The 21,110-nt window shown below is 42.5% G+C and overlaps 1 protein-coding gene across 1 annotated transcript in view; it reads right to left on the bottom strand.

Annotated features, from left to right (window-relative positions):
• The window catches only part of astn1 (astrotactin 1), a gene marked incomplete at both ends in the record, with an annotated part of 556,709 nt that overhangs the window by 50,696 nt on the left and 484,903 nt on the right, over nt 1-21,110 (bottom strand). Inside the window, 3 exons of the mRNA XM_083991516.1 lie at nt 14,745-14,896; nt 15,732-15,865; nt 19,918-20,195. Of these exons, the coding sequence (XP_083847642.1) occupies nt 14,745-14,896; nt 15,732-15,865; nt 19,918-20,195 (564 nt within the window). The remainder of the gene's footprint in view (nt 1-14,744; nt 14,897-15,731; nt 15,866-19,917; nt 20,196-21,110) is intronic.

Raw genomic sequence — 21,110 nt, 5'->3', positions numbered from 1 at the left:
CATCAGCGGTTTTGTATGAATTTACCTCGAAAACAACTATATTATCTCATAGCGTGGTGAATGTGCGGATCACAACTTGTCCACGAGAGAGTTTTGGAGTTGTTGGATGTGTATTTGATGAGTTTGATGAGGGAAACCAAGAAATCCCATTAGCCTCCGTAGCGTAGCTCTGAGCAGCTTGCAACTCGGCTCCGCCGTTCTAAAAATAGCTTGCACCGACAATTAAAGGTAACAAACCTACTCCTAAAACTATAGGGATTATGGCAATGGGCCAATTTGCGGTTTTTAAGGTAGACATGGCATGTGCTGATGGGCCACCGAAATATGAGTTATCTTTCTTAGGGAAAGTGCATGTATGGTTCTGACCTCATACTGTTGGACACACATGTCCGTACAACACTAGCTCTGGACCCAATCTCCTTGATGTTGACTTGAATTTCTTTATGGACCGGTCCAAGAAAAGAAGCACTGGGGGGGGGCGGGGGGGGGGGTGTGAGAACACTCAGTAGTCAGCAAGTATTTGATTTATTGATTTTCTATCCATGAGCACAAGGATTATCCCCTCCAGCAACACCTGTGGCAGGCAGGACGATTCGGACTCCCATCTGTTTATATATTGAACCGGGCTTCAGAGCCCAGCCTTCTTGGAATCCCCTTGATGGGGTTCTGGGAGAGAGCCCCAACTTAAGACTTCATAGGAATCACTGCTCATGTTGGCGAAGATGGGAAAAACCTGGAGTGAATGGGATCTTGAAATCATTTTGTTATTGAACTGCACCGTCATGGATAACCAACACCATGTTTCACAAGTAGTGCACGTGGCAGTAGAACGCCAAGATTGATAATGAACTTTGCAGTCGCAACGTCAGATCTGAAGCATGGATCTTGAGTAAAGAGAAATGCAGAGCAGTCAGCTGATGACCAGCTGTGGTAAGTTGGATCTGATTATTGGGGAACCTATTGGACTTGACAAACCTTAATATGTAGTGAAGATGAACTGGACCCCCTGTTTAGACGACCTCGAAGTACGTGCGTTAAAGAAACAGCTTGAGATCCGCTGTTGTTCAGAGGGGCCACCATTAAAGAGCAGGTCCAAGACATGCAGCAGCTGGGAGGGTCAGCACCTCCGGGTCTGAGGCCAAGTACTCTGGACTGACGCGACTGAGCCGCTGGCTCGTGGGAATGTTTTTAAGTGTTGAGTTCATAACCACACAAGCGTAAATGATAGCAGATGACCGACTGGCCGATTGCTTTAATTGCCAGAGTTCCATCCATGTTGTACAAAGCTGGTCCTAAAATCTCAAGATCTTTCCCTTACAACACAGATTTCTCACTTTAAAGATAAAAAATGATCGATAAAAGCATGGAATATCTATTTCCTTCACAGGCCGTGTGATCACACCTTTACAGACGAGCAGGGCCGTTGCTAGGAATTCTGGGCCCCCTTAAAGAATACTAAAGTGGGCCCCTACCCCCTAACTTTTCCAGTTTTTTTTCTTAGACTATGTATGTATTATTAATTATCATTTTTTATTTAGCCTACTTTGTTTTGATGCTAATGCAGCATTACTATGAGTATTAGTCAGGGTCCTATGCAGAATAAATCAGTCATAGAAATATTAGACTACTGGGGTTTTTTGTGGGCCCCTAGAATTATCATCACCTTTCTCCCCTATACAACGGCCCTGCAGACGAGATCAGAAGTATAGAGTACAGCCGCACTGAAAGGAGCAAAGTGTTCCAGGATTTTAATTACGATGCTTCATATAGGCTTTCCTGTGGATGCATCCAACTAGGAGGAGACCTGGGAGAAAACCCAAAACATGCTTTTGGGTGTACATATCTCGTCTGGCCCGTGAATGCCTCAGGATGTGACAGATGGAGCAAGAATGTGTGTAGTTACAGGAGCCTCCCGTGCTGCTGCTTTCTGTAAAAACCTGGACCCAGAAAATTAGGGGAATGTGTCTGGATGGGTGGCGGCGGGGGTTTAAAATATGACATACGCGTCTAACGTTACACATTTCGCACGCTCGTGATAAGAATGTGCGTTTAACGTCCAGCTTCGGAAGAATAAAAGACGACCGGACTTCTGATTGCTCAAGATGACATAGTGGTGTGCTCGGTGGAGTAAAGAGAAAGCAGGTGGGAAGGGTCAGTCAGTGGCAGCTCAGAGGAAGTGACTGGTGCTAAGAGGAAGCGATACACACTTCTCGGTCTGTGTGTATGTGTGTGTGTGCGATGTAGATAGGTGAGTAATGTGTTTATTGATTGGATTCCATGTTCCACTGACCCTTAAGCAAACCTTGCCCTCGCTGGGTGATCAAAGCTGTTACATCATTGTATTGCTCACAGCTCAGGGGATGTTTGTTTTCACAGCAAGACCGGTCCAGCCGAGCGGTGCCCTGACTTAAAGCAGACTTCCTATCCGTGAAGCTTCCACCACATCTGCTGGGGACCGTGCATATGCGTGTGTGTACGTGTGCGCTTGCACTATGATCTCACCTTGTGTGCCTGAAGCTTGTTATGGGAGAGATTACTGCACAAACAAGCTGTTGTCAGCTGCAGATCTGAGCGAGACTTGGATGTTGTGCTCGTCAGCTGTGCGAATTTGTATGTTGAATCTAACACTACACAACAACGAGCGAGAAAATACACAAAGGTAAGGTGCAGCTGTGAGTGGGTCCACGCTCTGTGTATAAACAACAAAGGAACTTTCAGCTTAAGGATGTTGTGTAGAAAACAGGGGATATTCCGACATCTGGTTCTGATGAGGCTTCAGAGGAAGTAAAGGGCAGATATTTGGTCTTTTTTTGTATTTTTTTTTGGTTTCTTCCACAGATGATCAGTTGAGTCTGTTCAGATCTTTTCCCGTAAGTGTACGCTCTGTTTTCACTGTCCTTCTGGAATTTATCATGCAAGCCATTTGGGGATAAAATTCGGGGAAGAAATAATATTTCAGATATTGAGGCAGCGTCACACAGTTTCCGATGGCAGTGGTACCACTGTGAAAACAATGATACATTCCGGGTTAACATGCAAATCCTAGTGTAAACGACTGGTTAATGCAGGCTGTAGAGATTCAGACTTCATTCAGTGCTTTTACACATAAATTCTACTCCCTCTTTCCCTTCTCTTCCACCGTGTGGGTGAGAGAGGAGTATGGAAAGATACAAAGAGACGAAAACAAAAAACTAACATTTACACAATATGGAAATTTGGATCTTTGAAAATCTCTTTAAGGATTTTTTAAAACTGAGGAGGGCGATCACAGAAATTCAGCACATGCTGCTCATCTAAGTTATACTATATTAAAATATGCTTTACTACAAGCATGAGAACCATAGGAAGCTGGGAGGACATCTGGGAACCATCTCCAGTGATGTACTGTAGTGCTGTACATTGGAAATCATAGAAAACAAGTCCATGCATTCTCGTTGATGAATTTCTCCTGTCACTTATTCAGGATGGGAATTCCATTTGAACTACATCACTACATATGCAGTTACATCCATTCCAAAAGTATCATTAATAACGGTGCAAAGATACAGCAATACATCCATCAGGTATTATCCTGAAAAGCATAAATGTCATGAATACTGCCTGCCTGGAGCTTGGGGTTTCGACTTTCAATGAAAAACAACCTCCATGGCCTCAGTGCATATTCTGGCATGCAGTGATATCAAATGAGCAGCATAGATGAAAAAAGAATCTAAATAAAAAATAATTTCTCTGGTAATCTCCAAAAATATTTACCGTCTCTGCTGCTCAAATACGCTTCTGCCTTCAAATTATAAAACGTACTGCAGGTCTTACACAGAGCGTCCTATACCTAATAACAAAATATACTGTACATGATAGATAAAAAGCAGAAGAAAAACATAGATATTATGCTACATGATTAACTGCAAATGTGTCAGTTGAATGAAAGCTTTTCTTGGAAATAAAGTTATCAAGACCCAAAGTTTTTACCTGTTACTGCTGTTTCTCTATTCTTAAAAAGAAAATATTGATGAAGAAATGTTCTAATATGCAATAGTATTTGAAAATAGTGGAAAAAACGGTTCGTACTGTAGTCAGGCTAGCCTCCAGAGGAGAAGAACGTAAACGGTCCACATCTGACCCTTTGAGACAGAATAGCTTTCTGAGATGCATAAAGAGATATGGCTGCCACCTCAATATTGCTCTGTTAGTACCTGTATCTGGTCATGTCCTGCCTGTCTTGCTAGCCCTGATAATGAGCCACTTATATGGTGTATTTGACCAGGTTCCTGGGAATCTTCTGACTATAGTCTACACTGACTTCTGATTTTTAATCCCCTGCTGTTTGACCTATGTCTTGATGCCTTCTGGAAGAAAGAAAACTACAAGTGTGCTAAAAAAAGAAAAATACAGGAGGTCACCGTAGGTGCAGACCTGAGGAAAAACACATAGGAGAGGAGGCAAAGAGGAGGAGAGAGGAGCAGGCCAGAAAAAAGATTTAAAGGGAGAAGATAAGAATTCTAGGGGAGAAAAGCAAACAGGAGATGAGAAGAAAGATGGGGGAGTGGTGAAGGAAAAGCTACAAGAGGAGAGGAGAGGCAGCCAAGAGGAGATCTGCGGAGACTGATCTCTCTGAGATGACAGAAGAATGACAGTTAAAATCAAAACCACACCATTTGGCCAGCTTTCCAGATCTTTCCATCTTTTTCTACCCAGTTCCTGTCTTTTTGTTTCCTCTTCTCTTAACTTGGTGGTCTCTCCCCCACTCCCTCCTCCCTCCTCCCCCCTCCCCCCCTTCCTACTCCTCCTCTCGTAACTCAACAGAACGTCCATGTCCAGCCACTTTCGCCTGTTCACTTTGGCGTGAGTTCTCCAATATAATCAATCATCTGCTGAAGACAAGGTCAGCTCCCACTGCATCACACTGACTGCAGGTGGTGAACTCAGATCAAACGCTCCTGTGTTGCGGCGCGCTCAAACAGATTCTGTTTTTTTTCCCCCCACATTTCGCTATGTTGCCGCCTGATGCTAAAATTGTTCAAATTTATTCCTCCTCATCAATCCACACTCAATATGCTGTAAAGACAAAGTTAAAACAGGAACAATGAAAAAGAAAAAAACAACAACTTTGAGACTGGTCAGAATGGAGGGAAAGTTGAACTACGTATCGTTTCTGCTGCTGAGAAACAGAAACAGAAGCATGATGCTGCCATCATGCTTCTCTGTTGGGATGATATTGAGCAGATATTGAGAAAAAGTGCAGTCTAAGTGCAGTCCATTTACCATTCATGTGTCTTTCACTGAGAAAACATCTGCCCGCCCACTCTGCCATTAAGCACAGATCAATGTAGAGCTGCAGTGATGGTTAACTTGTGGAAGTTTGTCCCATCTCCACACAGGAACTCTGGAGCTCAGACACCGTGACCACCATGATTTCCTGATTGCTCAGTTTGGCGAGGTGAGCTACCATGGATGCCGCCAGACCGCATCTCAATCTCTTGAGAATGATTATGGGTTTGGGGAAGGTGTATTCACCTCCGACTTCCAAGAGGCGTGACCAACGGACGTAGATTAAATGCCTCTGTACGCAACTGGACAGACCTCAAACCAATTTGAGCAAAGATCTAGATGACGTAGCAAAACAATGGAAAACATGGCAGCAACAAAACGTTCAAATGTTATTTTTTGCCCCTTGTAGTGAGCAGTCTCTCCAAATCAATAGCTGCTCTTCTCTGGCCACCATGTTGCATGTGAACAAAAGCTGTTAGATGTCAGTTCACTGTCCTCTTCGCGTTAAGCCCACCTCAATGGCTTGTTCTCCAGACAGATCAGCAAAGCGGATTCAATTGCTGGCAGATTCTTCTGGGTTCACCCAGGCTTCAGGTGGGCAGCTCTAGATAGAGGTCTGGTTGTTCCACATCTCTTCCATCTAAAAATGAAGATGTTCAACGTGCTCTTGGGAACCTTCAACGTAGCAGATTAATTTTGTATCCTTCAACAGAGCTGAGCCTCGTCTCTATCTTCTATCTCTGAGCTGTGTAGGCAGCTTCCTCCTCATGGTTTGATGTTTGCTCTGATCTGCATTGTCAGCTGTGAGGCCTTATTGAGATCGGGGTGTCTTTTCCACATTATGTTCAACCAAGTGTGGACTCCAGTCGAAGCATTTCAGTGACCACCATGATTTCCTGATTGCTCAGTTTGGCGAGATGAGCTACCATGGATGCCGCCAGACCGCATCTCAATCTCTTGAGAATGATTATGGGTTTGGGGAAGGTGTATTCACCTCCGACTTCCAAGAGGCGTGACCAACAGACGTAGATCAAATGCCTCTGTACGCAACTGGACAGACCTCAAACCAATCTGAGCAAAGATCTAGATGACGTAGCAAAACAATGGAAAACATGGCAGCGACAACGTCCTACTTGAGAACAAAATCAAATAGGCCTACTATTTTTTTCCCCTTGTAGTGAACAGTCTCTCAAAATTAATAGCTGCTCTTCTCTGGCCGCCATGTTGCAAGTAAACAATAGTTGTTCCTCCAGTTTTCAGGGGAATTGGCTTGTTCTCCAGATGGCTCTGTAAAGCGAATTCTATTGCTGGCAGGTTCTTCTGGGTTTGATCAGGCTTCAGGTGGGCAGCTCTGGATAGAGGCCTGGTTGTTCCATCTCTTCCATCTAAAAGTGAAGAAGTTCAACATGCTCTTGGGAACCTTCAACGTAGCAGATTTATTTTGTATCCTTCAACAGAGCTGAGCCTCGTCTCACTTCCATCTCTGAGCTGTGTAGGCAGCTTCCTCCTCATTTCAGTGTTTCCTTTTTAATAAATGTCATCATTACGAGTTACTAAGTGCAGATTGATGAGGGAAAGGTTGTTTAAATTATTTGATCAGAAGGCTGTGACACAACAAAAGATGACAAAAGAGGGACAGGGTTTCCCCCAGAAAACTTGTTAAGCCCGGTGGTAGGGTGGCACCGGCGGCCCATCGGCGGGCCACCGGTGCCCAAGCGTGTTTTTTTGTGACAGGGGCCTGACCCTGACCGATGGCAGGGCCCTGTAGGGAACAGATACATTAATGGAGCAGTAGCATTTAGCAGGTGTGATTCCATAAGGCCTTAAGATCCATGTTAAAAGTTGACTAGAAATTTGAAAATATTATCATAAACATCTGTTATTATAAGACTTTATGTAACATATTTAAACACTATTAAACGCTATAGCAGAGTCTTACAGAAAGGCACTCTTGAAATGCTGTTCAATCAACCACAAAAAAAAGTTAGGCCTAATAATTATAAAAAAAATATTGAAATAAATAACATCAACTGTTTGCATTAAAAACTAAAAAACAACTGCCTGGTGTCTCCATTGTTAAAGTCTAGCCTTATTTCCATGGATGTATTATAGATCCATCATCCATGTTTTTTTGTTTTTTTTTTATTTTGCTCCGAGATTTTTTACATCTGGAGTCACGTGCACATGACGTACCACGCTCTTTTTCCGGCCAGTCGTCATGGAAACGTGACACTCACGGATCTACTAGAACAAACGTGTGTGATCGCGAACTTTACGAGCTGAAAAATGAAACAATGGATCATTTTCACATCAGGTGAAAGCCCCGCGGCTCACAGGAGTCTGGAGCTCTGACGCTGCAGGGGACGACGTGCTAACAGCTACCAGCTAACAGCTACCAGCTAACAGCAGCTACAGCAGCTGATTGAGCCTCTGGAGCTGCAGCTCGGCTCACGTTAACGTGGACTCGGTGCGTTCCTCTCGGTCAGCTGGTGAAGCAGCGGTCTGATGCTGTCTATTGTCTGATGAGCGTCGTGTCCCGTTATGTGCGACGAAGTTGTAACGTTGTCAGGTGATGAAAAAGACACCCGATCACGTGTTTATTGAGTATAAAAACTGATTAAAAAAATTAATAAACGATGTTTAGCCTGGCGGGGGGTCAAGTAAGGCCTGGCGGGCCGCCAGGCTTATAATACACTGGGGGAAACCCTGAGGGATATGAGTGTTTTCTGAATTCCCTGTATATACATGTGTTTTTCTTTCTTCTTTTGAAGCAGCTCAGCCACACCAACCAGAGTTGGATAACTTTCACTCTGAGTAATTAGAGCTCTGGTGGGCAATTTCACACATCGGAGAGTCTAAGAGCCGTTAAAAGTTTTGACAATTTCAACACTCCAAAGTTATGGAATGTGATCTCAGTAAACTGTGTAATCCCCTGACCTCTATGTTATCTTCTTGGTGTGTGGTGGGCGTACAGAAGGTGAAAGGGTTCAAATGTGTTTGGGAGTTTCACTTTCCCTGAATGCTGCATGTGCTTCTTGAACTGTAGAGTCATGTTCTCCTATGAACAAAGTCCAGAGAATTAGATTTGGACATTGTGAGGAATTGACTTTTGACCCAACATTGAGATGTGTTCTCACCTACTGGAAACACTGGTTTAGATGACTGGTGGCGCCTGGGTAGAGAGGACAGGAAGCCGGATAAGAAACGCCCTCAACACGCCAACTTGTTCGCGGTGAACTCAGCGGATAATGACCGGTTCTATTCACACATGGGCTCGATCGAACATTACACGGGCTTTGTGCTGGGGAACTGGCAGTGTAAAGTCCGTTTAATGTCTGGTTCAACTCAGTCGGACATTTGTGTTCTCGCATACAGCTCCTCCGAGTAATGTCTAGATAAGTTCAGGGTTGCAGAGCATGTGTGAAAGCACCACAGGACAATGCTCTGTACTTTGTTCTTGAGGTTTAATGGGTGTTTAAATAGCCCATCGCTATGATTCTCTCTTGATCTTGTTCTTTTTTCTAGCAGCTAGACTTTATTGTTTCAGATATTGAAGTAGCCTCAAAGGCACGTACCAGTGTGAAAATATATGGTTTTTATATTAGGTTTGCATTCAAATCCTTCATTTCTTGACTTGCTTAACTTTAAAACATAAAATGCTACAGTATCTTGCCTGTAAACAGCGTCTAAGACCTGAAAACCCATGCACAAATGTTCTATTATATATTGAGGCTGTATTCTGTAAGGCCTAAAGAGATATTTCTTGCAAACTCTCTGCAGTTTAAAAACATTAGTATTACAATTTTGTACCATACCATGGTATTTTGAGAATGAAGTCTTCTTAAGGGTTGTATGCCATTTCAGAGGCAGAAATCATCAACTTTAAAGAAACCAAACAACTTCTCTGATATTTCCCCAGTTTATACCTCAGATCGACTGTTATGTCTCATTACAGACTCTTTGATGTACCCGAATTCCTAGTGTCTACACTGAAACTAACAACATCAAATATCTCTGTAAGGTCACAAAGTCAAAACAGCTGCTCTGCACCTTCAGCAGTCTGAAGTAGCGGCAGGGGCGGAGTGGCCATCGGGAGGACCGGGAGATTTCCCGGTCGGCCGGCGGCCAATGAACTCAAGTGTGCCGGCCCGCAAGCTGCCCTGCGTGGCCGTGTGGTGCTCACGAGTTAAAAGTAACTTTTACTGCACGCCCCCACGATAATCACCAAGCTCTACCACTACACCTAATTAGTAAGTCCAACCATTATACCCCTTCATGTCTCACTACATTTCACTCATGGTTGCGATAGTGAATCAGACTCTCATCAATCCAGCCTACTAAATGATTTTTGTTTAGCCTCCTATCTTTATCTAATTATTTTTTCTTCAATGTTACAGAACTTTCATGACCACAAAATATAAAATAACCAGCAATTTAATTTGTTTGTTTGTTCTTAAACTAATGTAGAATGGTGCAAAGCCTCATGGGAAACGGTAAATGCGTCAGCCTATCACTGTGAAAGTTATCATTGAACTAGCGGCTACGGCTAAAAACAGAACGACTCACAGAAGCTACCCAGCAAACCTTATCAGTCCTGCCTGTGTGTTACGTTATCTATAAGTTATATTAATTTAACAAGACAACACAGTCTGTGCTTTACTGTAAGTGGGCCAGGGGGCGGCGGTACGCGGACCGCGGTACCGTTACGAGCCGGAACCTCTCACATCACAGCAGCAGCAGCCTGCTCTGTCTTCTCCATGGGCACCGAAGCATGTTGGTGAGTAGTACAAGACCCGAAACGAAACCGTGGCGTTTGCAGCGCGCAGTCAGTAAAATCAACTTGCAGAGTAGAGTAGCTAGTTGAGAGTGGGAAATGAAGGAGTAAACATGACTGGATGTAATGTTATAAATCTGCTTGGGAGGCACTAATTGCAGCTCTTTCACATTCTGTATTTCTGTAATTTCTTTCTTTCTTTTTCTTTAGCTAGATAAAAGTAACAATGTGTTAAAATGCACCAGAATATGGGAAATGGTGTAGCCTTTATAAAAAAAAATCGGGGGGAGGACCCCCAGACCCCCAATTAAGTTGTTTCACCCACATCTTTTTTTTTTTTTTTTTTTTTTTGCTTCTGGCACTCATATATTTTGCCATATGGAATGACACATAGCTCTGTTTGAGCGGTGAGCGGTACAGAATATGTAAATGGTGTGTGTGTGTGTGTGTGTGTGTGGGGGGGGGGGGGGGGGGGGGGTTGGGCCGATGGTGGGCCGGTGCGGTCAGAATTTTCCCGGTAGATTTTGGTGCCCCACTCCGCCCCTGAGTAGCGGAGCTCCTACTTGCAGGACTTAACTGATCGCCAGCATCAGTGTGCTGACCCAGAAAGGTACAGGTCCTTTGTCATCATTGGACCAGATGCTAATCTCCTCTGTTGCCAGGGGGAAAAACAGTATTGAAGTATTCTGTACCCACACCTAAGATATCCCCACCTCAAAACACATGGGTGCCTTATTTAAAGAGTAGCACTGGCTAAAATTCAATTTGTTTGTTATTAATCCAAGCTTTTTTGGGACATTGCAATATGAAAATATTGGAAAATATTTGTTGGATTTAGAAGGTCAAACTTGAGATACCTGAAAATGAGAGCATTTGGTCGATGAATAACTTAAATTTAGAGGGTAAAAGTAGCAACATACATCACGAAGTGCATATTATAGATAAAAATGCAGGTTTATGCCAAAAGAATGCTTAACTAGAGTTGTGTCTGTGCTATGTCATGCATTTCTTGCTGTGGAGAATGGACACAATGAGGCTGTAGGCAACAACTAAATCAGTAAAGTCTGACAAACTCATCCTATGCTTCAGTTCTGCAGTGATGGATTATACCTCCCAGGCAAGTGGAGTATCTGTGAGTTTGTTTTGAGGCGGTTAATGAGGAGACTGGGGTCTGTTTTTCCAATGAGAGCCATCATAATATCTACAATGTGCCATCCTGTAAGGACCACAGAAATTATCCTTGTGTGGAGCTTGAAGGAATACTAAAGAGATTTCCTTGTGTTAGAAAGAAATCTCCATTAGCTAAATGAGGATGGCTGAAGTGCATGACACCATGGAAACGAGCAATATCTTATTTAGACACTGCAAGGGAATCTGTAAACTGGAAAAGCTCTGCGTGACAGTAACAATCCAGTCAAGAGTGGAATATTCCTCTGCCACAGTTTTGGCGTTTCTTGCCAAGTACGGATGCTAATTTCCACAAAAACATTTCCATAAGTTCAATGGTACTTACTGTATCTTGTTAGATACAGGACCATATGCTGTAAAGCTGTTTATCTGATTGGAATATTGGTCACTATCTCTTCTGTATCTCTGCATCAACCGCTGGCTGATAACAACTGCAGGTTATTGTGGCAGTAATGTCTTCATCTGTACTGGAGATTGCTGCAGTTCCTGTTGCGTCAAAAAGAAATTATGTCTCTTTCAATATGTCTGATCGTGATGAACTCTGTCCAACGACCGTAAACTTTGATCTCGTACCAAAGTATTCTGATGTCTAGGAGATTGACTCCGTGGTGCGATAAGAAGTTTGTTTGAACTTTAATTCTAAGTAAACATTATATCAAAGCGCTGCAGCTCTGAAATGTTCCCTCAACCACAGAAACTCGTGGTGGATACTCGGGCAGCCGCCGACTTAATCTTCTGTGTTTATTGCTCTGACAGACCAGATTAGGGGATGGGACAAACATTTGTTTTGTACGGCTATGGAACACGGTGGTAATGGTGAGCTGACACGTGCGATTTGTTCAAAGGGCGAGGGAAGAAATTATGTTCTAAGATTCCAAAACAGAAACTGAAAGGTCATATTTGCCATTAAAGTGATATTTCATTGTTCCTTGTCAAAACGCTCCTGTGTATTAAAGTTTCAGCTGCGATCCTCCAGTCGTTGCACATTCGCACTGACTCTGCACTTTCCATCGGCAGCAACGCTGGATTCTCACCCTGGCAAAATGGAAAAACTAAACCTGAGGACCAATGTGGCAATTGGTTTTGAAGCAGGGTATCAGTTGATATGATAAAAAGAAGCCTGTGGATTGGCTTTTTTTAAGGTTCCGATGATCTCTGAATCTGTGGTGTCAAAATGATATTGATCCGTGATGTGTTGAATCAAATTGTCATATACTGTCAAACTGCATATATATATTTTGACAATATAGCATCCCATGCTAGAATGGGAATACTATACCTACAAGTATAGTACACTATAGTATACTTCTTATATGAGTAAGAAGGGAGTAACAGAGGGAAGGCCCAGCAACCTATTTGTGCCACATTGACATATGAGGATGTATGAAAAAAGATTACTGCATTTTTCCTGGAGAAAAAAAAAAAAAAATACAGGAGCAGAAACTCCCAGGTGCTGAGAGATTAAAAGAGCACAGAACCTATATCAAAATACACATCTATGTCCATATCCATATCTACTCTCTGTGAGTAGCAATTACTGAATCAGTCACTGTGACCAATCAGAGATATTCACCAATAAGCATTAAGTTGTTACAGTTTGTATTGGGATAACAGAAAATATCCCATTGTAATTCTGGACATCACGTCCACAGACACAAAACTCAGAGCTAAAATAAGAGCTGACAACCAACCAAGGGTATAGGCCTGTGGGGTTAGTGTTAAGAGGACAGTAGGGGGAAGCCGCAACACCCACATGCATGCTTGCGGCGAAACACTCCAAGTTTGAATCTAGAACCTTCCTGCGGTGAGGCTACAGTGCAAACCACTGCACCACCACTCACTACACTGATGTTTAATGAGCTGCACGTTGACACCATCAGAAAATCAGAAAATGCCCTGTGATCATGGCTGTCCCCTTTCACTGATCTATATAATCATAGACTGATCATCACACTTTCTGTTTTGTATGACAAGTATGTATTACAGAGTTCAAACCACTGATTTCCTTGATAAGTGAGTCAGCAGCTGGAGCTATAAAATACAGACTCACATAAACATAAACAATGCTAATTTATTTTGGAGAAAACTAAATTAAGACAATAAAAGTCCTCACTGCTAAAATGAGCCTAACTGCTTAACCTATAGCTCATACTCACTGTAATGGCTGTAATAAAGAAAATGCTCTCCTACTTCTCTCTGGTGAATGTGCTGCATTGATTAATGATACTGGCTGTTTGGGCTAATACAGTTTATATTCTCATTAAAGCTACAACAAACTCTGCTGCTCACAGGGAACTGTAACAGTCTCCATTATGGATTGGGTCATTACTGCTAAAATAAACTGCTCCTGTTTTGCCAGTTTCTACTAATATGGGTCCGGCCAAATAAGCTAGACTCTCTGTTATGGATGACGGAGCTGCAGACACTCCTGCCACTGCACCCGCGGCTTCTCCTGTGAGTTGCTCCTTTTAGGGCGAACACAAGAGGAAACATACCTAAGCAAGTTCATCCCTTAATCCATATGAATTAAACAGTAGCTTAAAAAAAGAAGAAGCATAGAACCTTTTTCAAAACACTTAAGAAAAGCTCCGTTGAAAAAACAGCTGCAGTGTTAATTCTAAGCCACTGTGCTGCTACTGTCAGAAAAAAAAAATCAAGCTAATATACTGTCATATGGGCTAATTTGTCAATACCAGCATGACTCCAACTCCACAACACTGAAGGCAATTACAGAAGTAGATAAAATAAAATTGGTTCAGAGTAATTTATAAAATCAATATGTAGAACATTCACTTTAAATCACAAACTAAATGCTACAAATAAATACTCCACTCATCATCATTATTATTATTACTGGTGTATGCCATCTTGTGGAGGCCTTAAGAACTACACATGACATTAGGCCTGCAACAGAGTGATGTTTAAGGCTGGATGGATCTTAATGAGGACAATGTTCTCAATTGAAGCAAAACCTTTCCCATACTCTGGAGAAAACTTAAAGTGAAATGAAAATTCCTGAAAGCTTATTGATCCATACATGGCAACAACAGTATAGCAGGGTTGGTGTCTTGGTAGTAGCTACAGCTTAATGAAATCCCTTCTTTTTCACCTCTGGACAGGAGTCTTTCCAGGTGGTAGACTAGATAAAAACAAATTAGGCTGTTTTGCCACATGGTGCTGACAAATTGGCAGGTTGGAGCCAGCATAAATAATGAACACTGGCCGACAGCTGCCCATACAAACCCAGGCCAACTGACTTACTCATTACCCCTCTCAAAGAGGTACACATCCAAAACATCAACAGAGCCTCTCGCTGGATTAGTAACTGCTGGAAAGACACGGACTGAACTATGTTTTTGGAGTTTCTTGGGAAAAAAACTAAAAAACTAAACTGGCATCGCTTGTTGCCAGGCAACGTTAACCCCCCCCCCCCCCACCCCCCACCCACCTATCAGGTCTTGTATATCATCAATAGCACAACTCTTGATGTAGGTTCAGTTCTGGGCAGACGTACCTGTCTCAACTTTGGAGTGGTCAGTCCTCTCTGTCACCTTCTCCTGGCTGATGAGGTAATCAACGATCCGGACGCCGATTGGTGGCTCGGTGTGGTTCCACTCCATGATGACCAATGAGCTGCTGGGCTCGTAGGTGTAAGACAGCTTCAGCCTGGCAACAGAGTGACAGACGTGCAAGACCACGCGGCTGAGTGAAAGATGTTGTCAGCAAACTGCTCCCATTACTGTAACTGACGGCTAACATTATGTTCTGAAAAACTGTCAAAAGAAATGTTTTCTGAAGTGTCACAAACACTTCTGTCAACACAAAATTGAGTCATTTATCCCCTCATGTTGTGTCTGACTTGATTTACTCTGCAGTGATCATGTGCTGCTACACGGCTGTGGCCCCCAGAGGTTTTAATGTCAACCACTCAACACACTAGCTAATTCTATTGATTACACACACCAGCTGGACCAGAGAAGTAAATCAGTGACTGCTGTATTTATGGATTAGACATGATCCCAGCATCACACCCTCTGAGGCCGGTTCAAGCCTCTTTGTTGTTTTTGTCTTTGAGGTTGTTTTCTGTCTCATCATGTTGACTTAGTGCCTCTTTCTATTTGTCTTTGTCTCTTTAGGGTCAAGTTTTCTTTGTTTCTTTGTTTCTTTGTTTCTTTCTCTCTCTTCAATCTACTGTATTTGGTGCAGTTTTTGTCGTGATTTGTTATGTATCTTTTGAAAAAGCTTTCAGACTTTCCAAAAAGAACAGTCAACAATCACTTCAAAATGTCCAGTGGCCCCTCTGACCCGAGCTCCATCCATCCATGACTGTATATCTGGCTGCAGTAACATTCAGCGTACACGTGCATCTTGATGGCACATTACTCAAGGCTGCTGCAGCAGGAGATAGAGTTCTGCCAGTAAAATGATAGATGGTATTTACCACAACCCACTGGTGAGTAATGTGTGTGGAGGAAGGTAATTTTCATTTTGAGTTACTTACATGGGTTGGGGAAGTGGGGCACAGGTGGGCAGGCCGTCCGTGCCAAAAGCACTGGAATCACACCGGCACCAGTCATCGATAACATCGCCCTTCCCGGAACACCACAGCATGCTCATCATGGCCTCCTGAAGAGCCTGCACAGAGAGAGAGAGAGAGAGAGAGGGAGGGAGGGAGGGAGGGAGGGAGGAGGAAGACAGACAAAACTTCATCTTAATGGAATGATCCTCACATGCCAGTTCTTTCATTGTTAAATATAGATATTTAGATTGATTCTTCTATTATTTGATTTGTAGTAATACAAGGTTATTTTTTATGCATTCTATATCGTTATCGGGCAAAAATAGATAAATAGTGGGGAAGGAAATTGAACATTTCTTGTATTTTATCCGCAATTGTTAAAGGTGTTGTTAGCTACAAGTTTAATTCCTCCGCTCTAGCTGCAACCTTTAATTGTACTGGTTGCCAGGTACGCCTATAGGGAGCGGCTAGTCGCTAAAGCTAACGCTATCCGTATTTAACAAGCAGCAGCTCTGGTGTTGACAGCAGACTGGAAACACATCTGAATCTAACTCACCTGCAGACGAACCCGACAAACCCGCAGCATCACACCTGCACCAGACATGTTACAGTACCGGCTGACCGTTAGTTAGCATTATCACGATGCCATTTCTCCACAGAGCTATCACAATCTGGCCCCCCTGAGCTCTGCCTCACGTGACATCAATGTAAATGCTGTTGGTGCAGAGAGCATCTTGCTGACATTGCCAACGTAACCAGATGTAAATATTTATATATTTTGGACCCGTCAAAATTTATAAAACCATTATTTATAAACTATAAAAAAATGTTTTTGTAAAATTAATACTTTTATTCTGCAGCTCTCTAGACGCACTGTGGATGTATTATTTTTGAAAAATTAATCGTTTTGATGAAAAAGTTGTAGCTATAACCTTTAACAAGCATTTTTAGGGTTGACACAGATGTGTGTTTACAATGAGGACTAACGTTTGAAATCATAGACTATCTACCTCAGGTTTACAATATCCTGGGAAATAAATACCCATACTGAAATACTCTATGTCAGATGCTCCCTTACCTTGCTGTATCTGGCCCCTTTACACTTTATAACGCATCACAAAATATAGTGTCGCTGTAAAGTTAAACAGTCAGCTGCCAATGCTATAGCACTGTCACAGCAAAGTGGGAAAAAATGCTCCGACTGAAGATACAGTATTTGCTAAAGCCATGAGCTGCTATATTTATAGTTACATGTGCCTATAGAGACACTTTGGTGACTCTGGTGGAAAGTGAGTCGTGGCTATGGGGTGTCCTGTGGTCCCCCTAGGGAAGGTGGATGAAACAGGACAGAATGTAAGACGTGATGCCAATGAGAACTGAGCACTGAGCCAAATGGAGGAGACAGGGTTGACGAGCAGTGTTGTGTTTCTGTAGGTGTGGTTGTTCACACCACACAAGTTGAGGCGATGACATCACAGGTGCAAAACTGGGATATTTTTGTCTGTTTCACCTATAAAATCTTTTGGCGACTTTGGTGAAAGAGTTTTGAAAATGTGACCTTGGTACAGAGAAATGTGTTGTTACCAACTGTAAAAACTTTTAATTAAAAAAAAAAAAAAAAACTGGAACGGAAACATAGTGATAGAATAGTGATGAAATATCTGAATTCTTTTTTTAATCAGTTTGCCGAATGAGAATGTTGCAAATGAGATTATTCAAAGTGTAGCCTTTATGCGTGTCTACCCAAGTCTGTAGCAGCCTCCCAACAGCTTCTGTCAATACAGTAGCATCAGCCATACTGCTCTGCCTCAACTTCACAAATGAAAGCCCGACACCCTGGGAGAGCGGACCGCTTTGTATCGACCCTTCTCCTGCAGGACGAGAAGCAGTGTCGACGTACAGTATAGACCAAGTCAAATAAGTCACAGCATAGAAGTGCAGATTACTGCGCGGCATGCTGCCAGCACAGTGAGCTATGGCACTCTAAAGGGGAAAAGACTTCTGTGTAAAATCCTGTTCCTGTAATCTGTTTCATAATGAGGCCATGAGGGTTTGGGGGCTGATGGATTCCTCACACACTGTACAGTCACAAACATGTGGCGCTTTTCATAGCAGGATGCCAGTTAATAGACTGAGTGTAGTTATCACACACCCATTCTAGTGTTTGGATTCTGTTCTTGCATTATTAGCTCTGCCCTACAAAGGCAAAGTGCAGTAGGCCTATCTGTAAAAATGCCAAACTGAGAAAAACAGCTTTTTGTATTTTTCATTTTCAGGTTTAAGCATCAAATTATGAATAACTACCAAGTCTATAAGTGATTAGATAAAGGTGGACTGGATTAAATGTATTTTGTAGTTAGTCTTCCTGACCAATTTTGACCGTTTTATGGCAGATACTGCACTTTGGCTTGGTATTAGCTACAGATACAGCACTTTGCCTTGGTTTTACTCCAATGGAATTATAGAGTAAATTATACAGTAGAATGTAGGGATACTGCACTTTGCCTTGGTTTCACAGTGACCAAATATTTGGGAGGCAGGCATCATTTCATGGAGTCTGTGAAGATTAGAACCACGTGAGTAAAGTGGTTTAACATTTATGACCAAAAAATCATTTTTCACTCTCGAGAGTGAATTTTGTCGATCATAAGTTTCATGAGAATTGTGTTTAGACCAAAAGAGCTGATTGCAAATTTGTTTTATACATGGGTTGTGGTATCTATGAGGTACAACATGAGGTAGTAAACCTAGCATGAAACTGCACCATTTTAGCTGTGAGAGCAATAAACCCAAGCTAAGGTAGCTGTGGGGTAAGTTGATACATTGGCCAGGGGTAAGTTGAGCCACCTATCCTATACACTTAATGAATGTATTTTGGCTGTATATGTCCAAATGATTAAATCAAGTTTCTGTATGTGATTACAGTAAGTATGTTCCTATAAACAGGAAAAGTTGTTTATAGTGTGCCAAACTTTACTTTCAAAGAAAAATCTCTGGGATTCTTCCCAAGATGCGATGTAATTGCAAAACTCCCCAAATCTTAGTGAGTTGGTGGCTCAGCAGCAAGGCCCTGCAGTTTGTGTTCACCTGTAACCTGTACAGATGAAATATTAAGTAAAGGGGGAGGTAGGAGATGGATGGAAGGAAAGAAGGGGGGGTTGATCAATTTACCCCACTCCTATGGTCAACTTACCCCATGGGGTAAGTTGACTCACAAGACCACTTTTTTTGAACATGCTATATTTACACTCATTCTGTTCATTTGTAGGGATGCAAAACATCCTGAAATATATGCAGATGTGTTAGTTAGCAACAAAACTATAATTGTCTTGATGTAGTGATCCTGAATACAAAAAGTGGCTCAACTTACAGTCTTACCCCACTCTCCCCTACCAATATCAAATTCTACCAGATTGAAGGGAATTTGCCACACTTTTGATTGGTCAAAAAAATAAAAGAAAAGAAAAAATGCAGATACAGTACTGCACTTTGCCTTTGAAGGGCAGAGCTGACAAGGGCAGAGCTCACAAACAGGGGTGGGTTTTCCATGGTGGCACGGGCCACCCTGTGTGCCCCCCCAATGGTCATTGATTTGAGGTAATGTCAATCAACATCCCAGTGTTCTGTCTAGTAAATAAAGAAAATGGTGTAAGATTGTTATTGTTCTCAATTTCACCATTTTAGTAATGCTTGTACAGAGCTGAGCTCTAACTACTGGGTAAGAGTATAAGACATTGCTGTTCATTGTGAGAATTTATAATAAATAATATAATAAAAGCAAGATGAAGACATACTGTAAACAGTGTCTAACGTAGAATATAAATATTGAAGAGAGCGATCAGTGGCAGCCTTCATTTTTGTTACTTTTGGGCCCCTGCTCACAAACCAAGGTAAAAAAAAAAAAAAAAAACGGTGGAAAAGTTCATTTTCTCCAGATAAAAGTAAAACTTTGATTTTACTGACCAAAGCATGACAAGGACGCTGGGCCTTAAATGCTTCCTTTAATCATACACAGGGCAGGTAAGTGAGATAATCCAAATCGGGAGGATGAGAAAAGATTTAGACACCAATTCTTAGGGTGTAATAGAATATAATGTGTGTAGGAGGACATCATACTGCCTAGTCACAGTTTCTACCCTTAGAATAAAGAAAGAAACATTATACACACCTGGTATGTCTCATTGTTGGACACTAATTCATAGATGGGTGCAGCCTTGGTAATCTGCAGGAGGACAGGCTCAGACTGCGTACGTCCCTGCGCCGCCCTTGGGCTCATGTGGCAGAGGTGGCAGGAGCGTGGACACTGTCCCTGGCTGGTGCAGTCCATACGGACACCGGCCGCCATGCGCTTTGCACCCGTGTCCAGCAGACTGGCGATGTACGCCGGGTAGGTCAGTGTCCTGGGCTCCTTGTCCCGCTCCTCTGACTCCTCCGAGGGGGAGTTACCTGCAGGGACAGATAGAGAGGCGGGTTGGTTAACTGGTTACCTGTCACAGGAGCACTTCACACAGGTGTCACAAATCAAAAGCAAGGCAAAGATTATTGAATCATTGAAGTATTCGAACCTCTTTTTTTCACAGTGTCAATTCAGTACAACTTCTACTACTATTGTCCCACAAGGACAACATTTTTTGTATGTTTGACAAATTTGCAAACATGTATAAAATTCTTCTTAAGCTGTTGAGCACATGGAAAATGGAATTTGAATAAATTTAGCACGAGGCTGCACCACTGAATGTGAGAAGGGGTCTGAATACTTTCTGAATGCTGTGTATACACATTATACATGGTGAAATAACATGTTCCCTGTAATGAGATAAGGGAGCGAAGGAACGAAAAAGAAAGCCGAACTGAGAGAATTTTTCTTACCCCTTTAGCGTCATGGCAAAACTACAAAGAATTAATATGTTCCCACATTCCCACATCTCCCTTCTGGAGTCTTTTTAACTTTTCTACATCACAGGCAGAATACATGAGCGGGAGTGTAAATATTTGGGCCACAGCTACAGCTACAAAGAGCTTCTCTCTCTAGCAAATAATGTGAACTGGTGAGAACTCCACTGAACAATGAAACACTGTCACCAGTGTGGCTGTTGTAACTGCTGCGACTATTGCTGCAGTTGTGACATGCTGCAGTCTTAAACAAGTCTGAGACTAAAATAAGGTTAACAAGACACCTTCACCTCTATTTCCTCTAGTGACAATATGTCAGCTCACACCCCTCAGAGGTGAGGATGCCAGTGAGGCAGTTCTTCTGCTCTTGTCAAGCAGAAGCATGTGATGTGCACAAGACAATCCTTAATTGCCATTCTTACTCTCACTGATAATTTGATTTTACAGACAAAGCTCTGAAGGTGACTT

Source organism: Trachurus trachurus (genome assembly GCF_905171665.1).
Source record: "Trachurus trachurus genome assembly, chromosome: 17".
NCBI lineage: Eukaryota > Metazoa > Chordata > Actinopteri > Carangiformes > Carangidae > Trachurus > Trachurus trachurus.
Note: the sequence above shows the minus strand (reverse complement) of the source record. Positions and strands in the feature narration are given on the sequence as shown.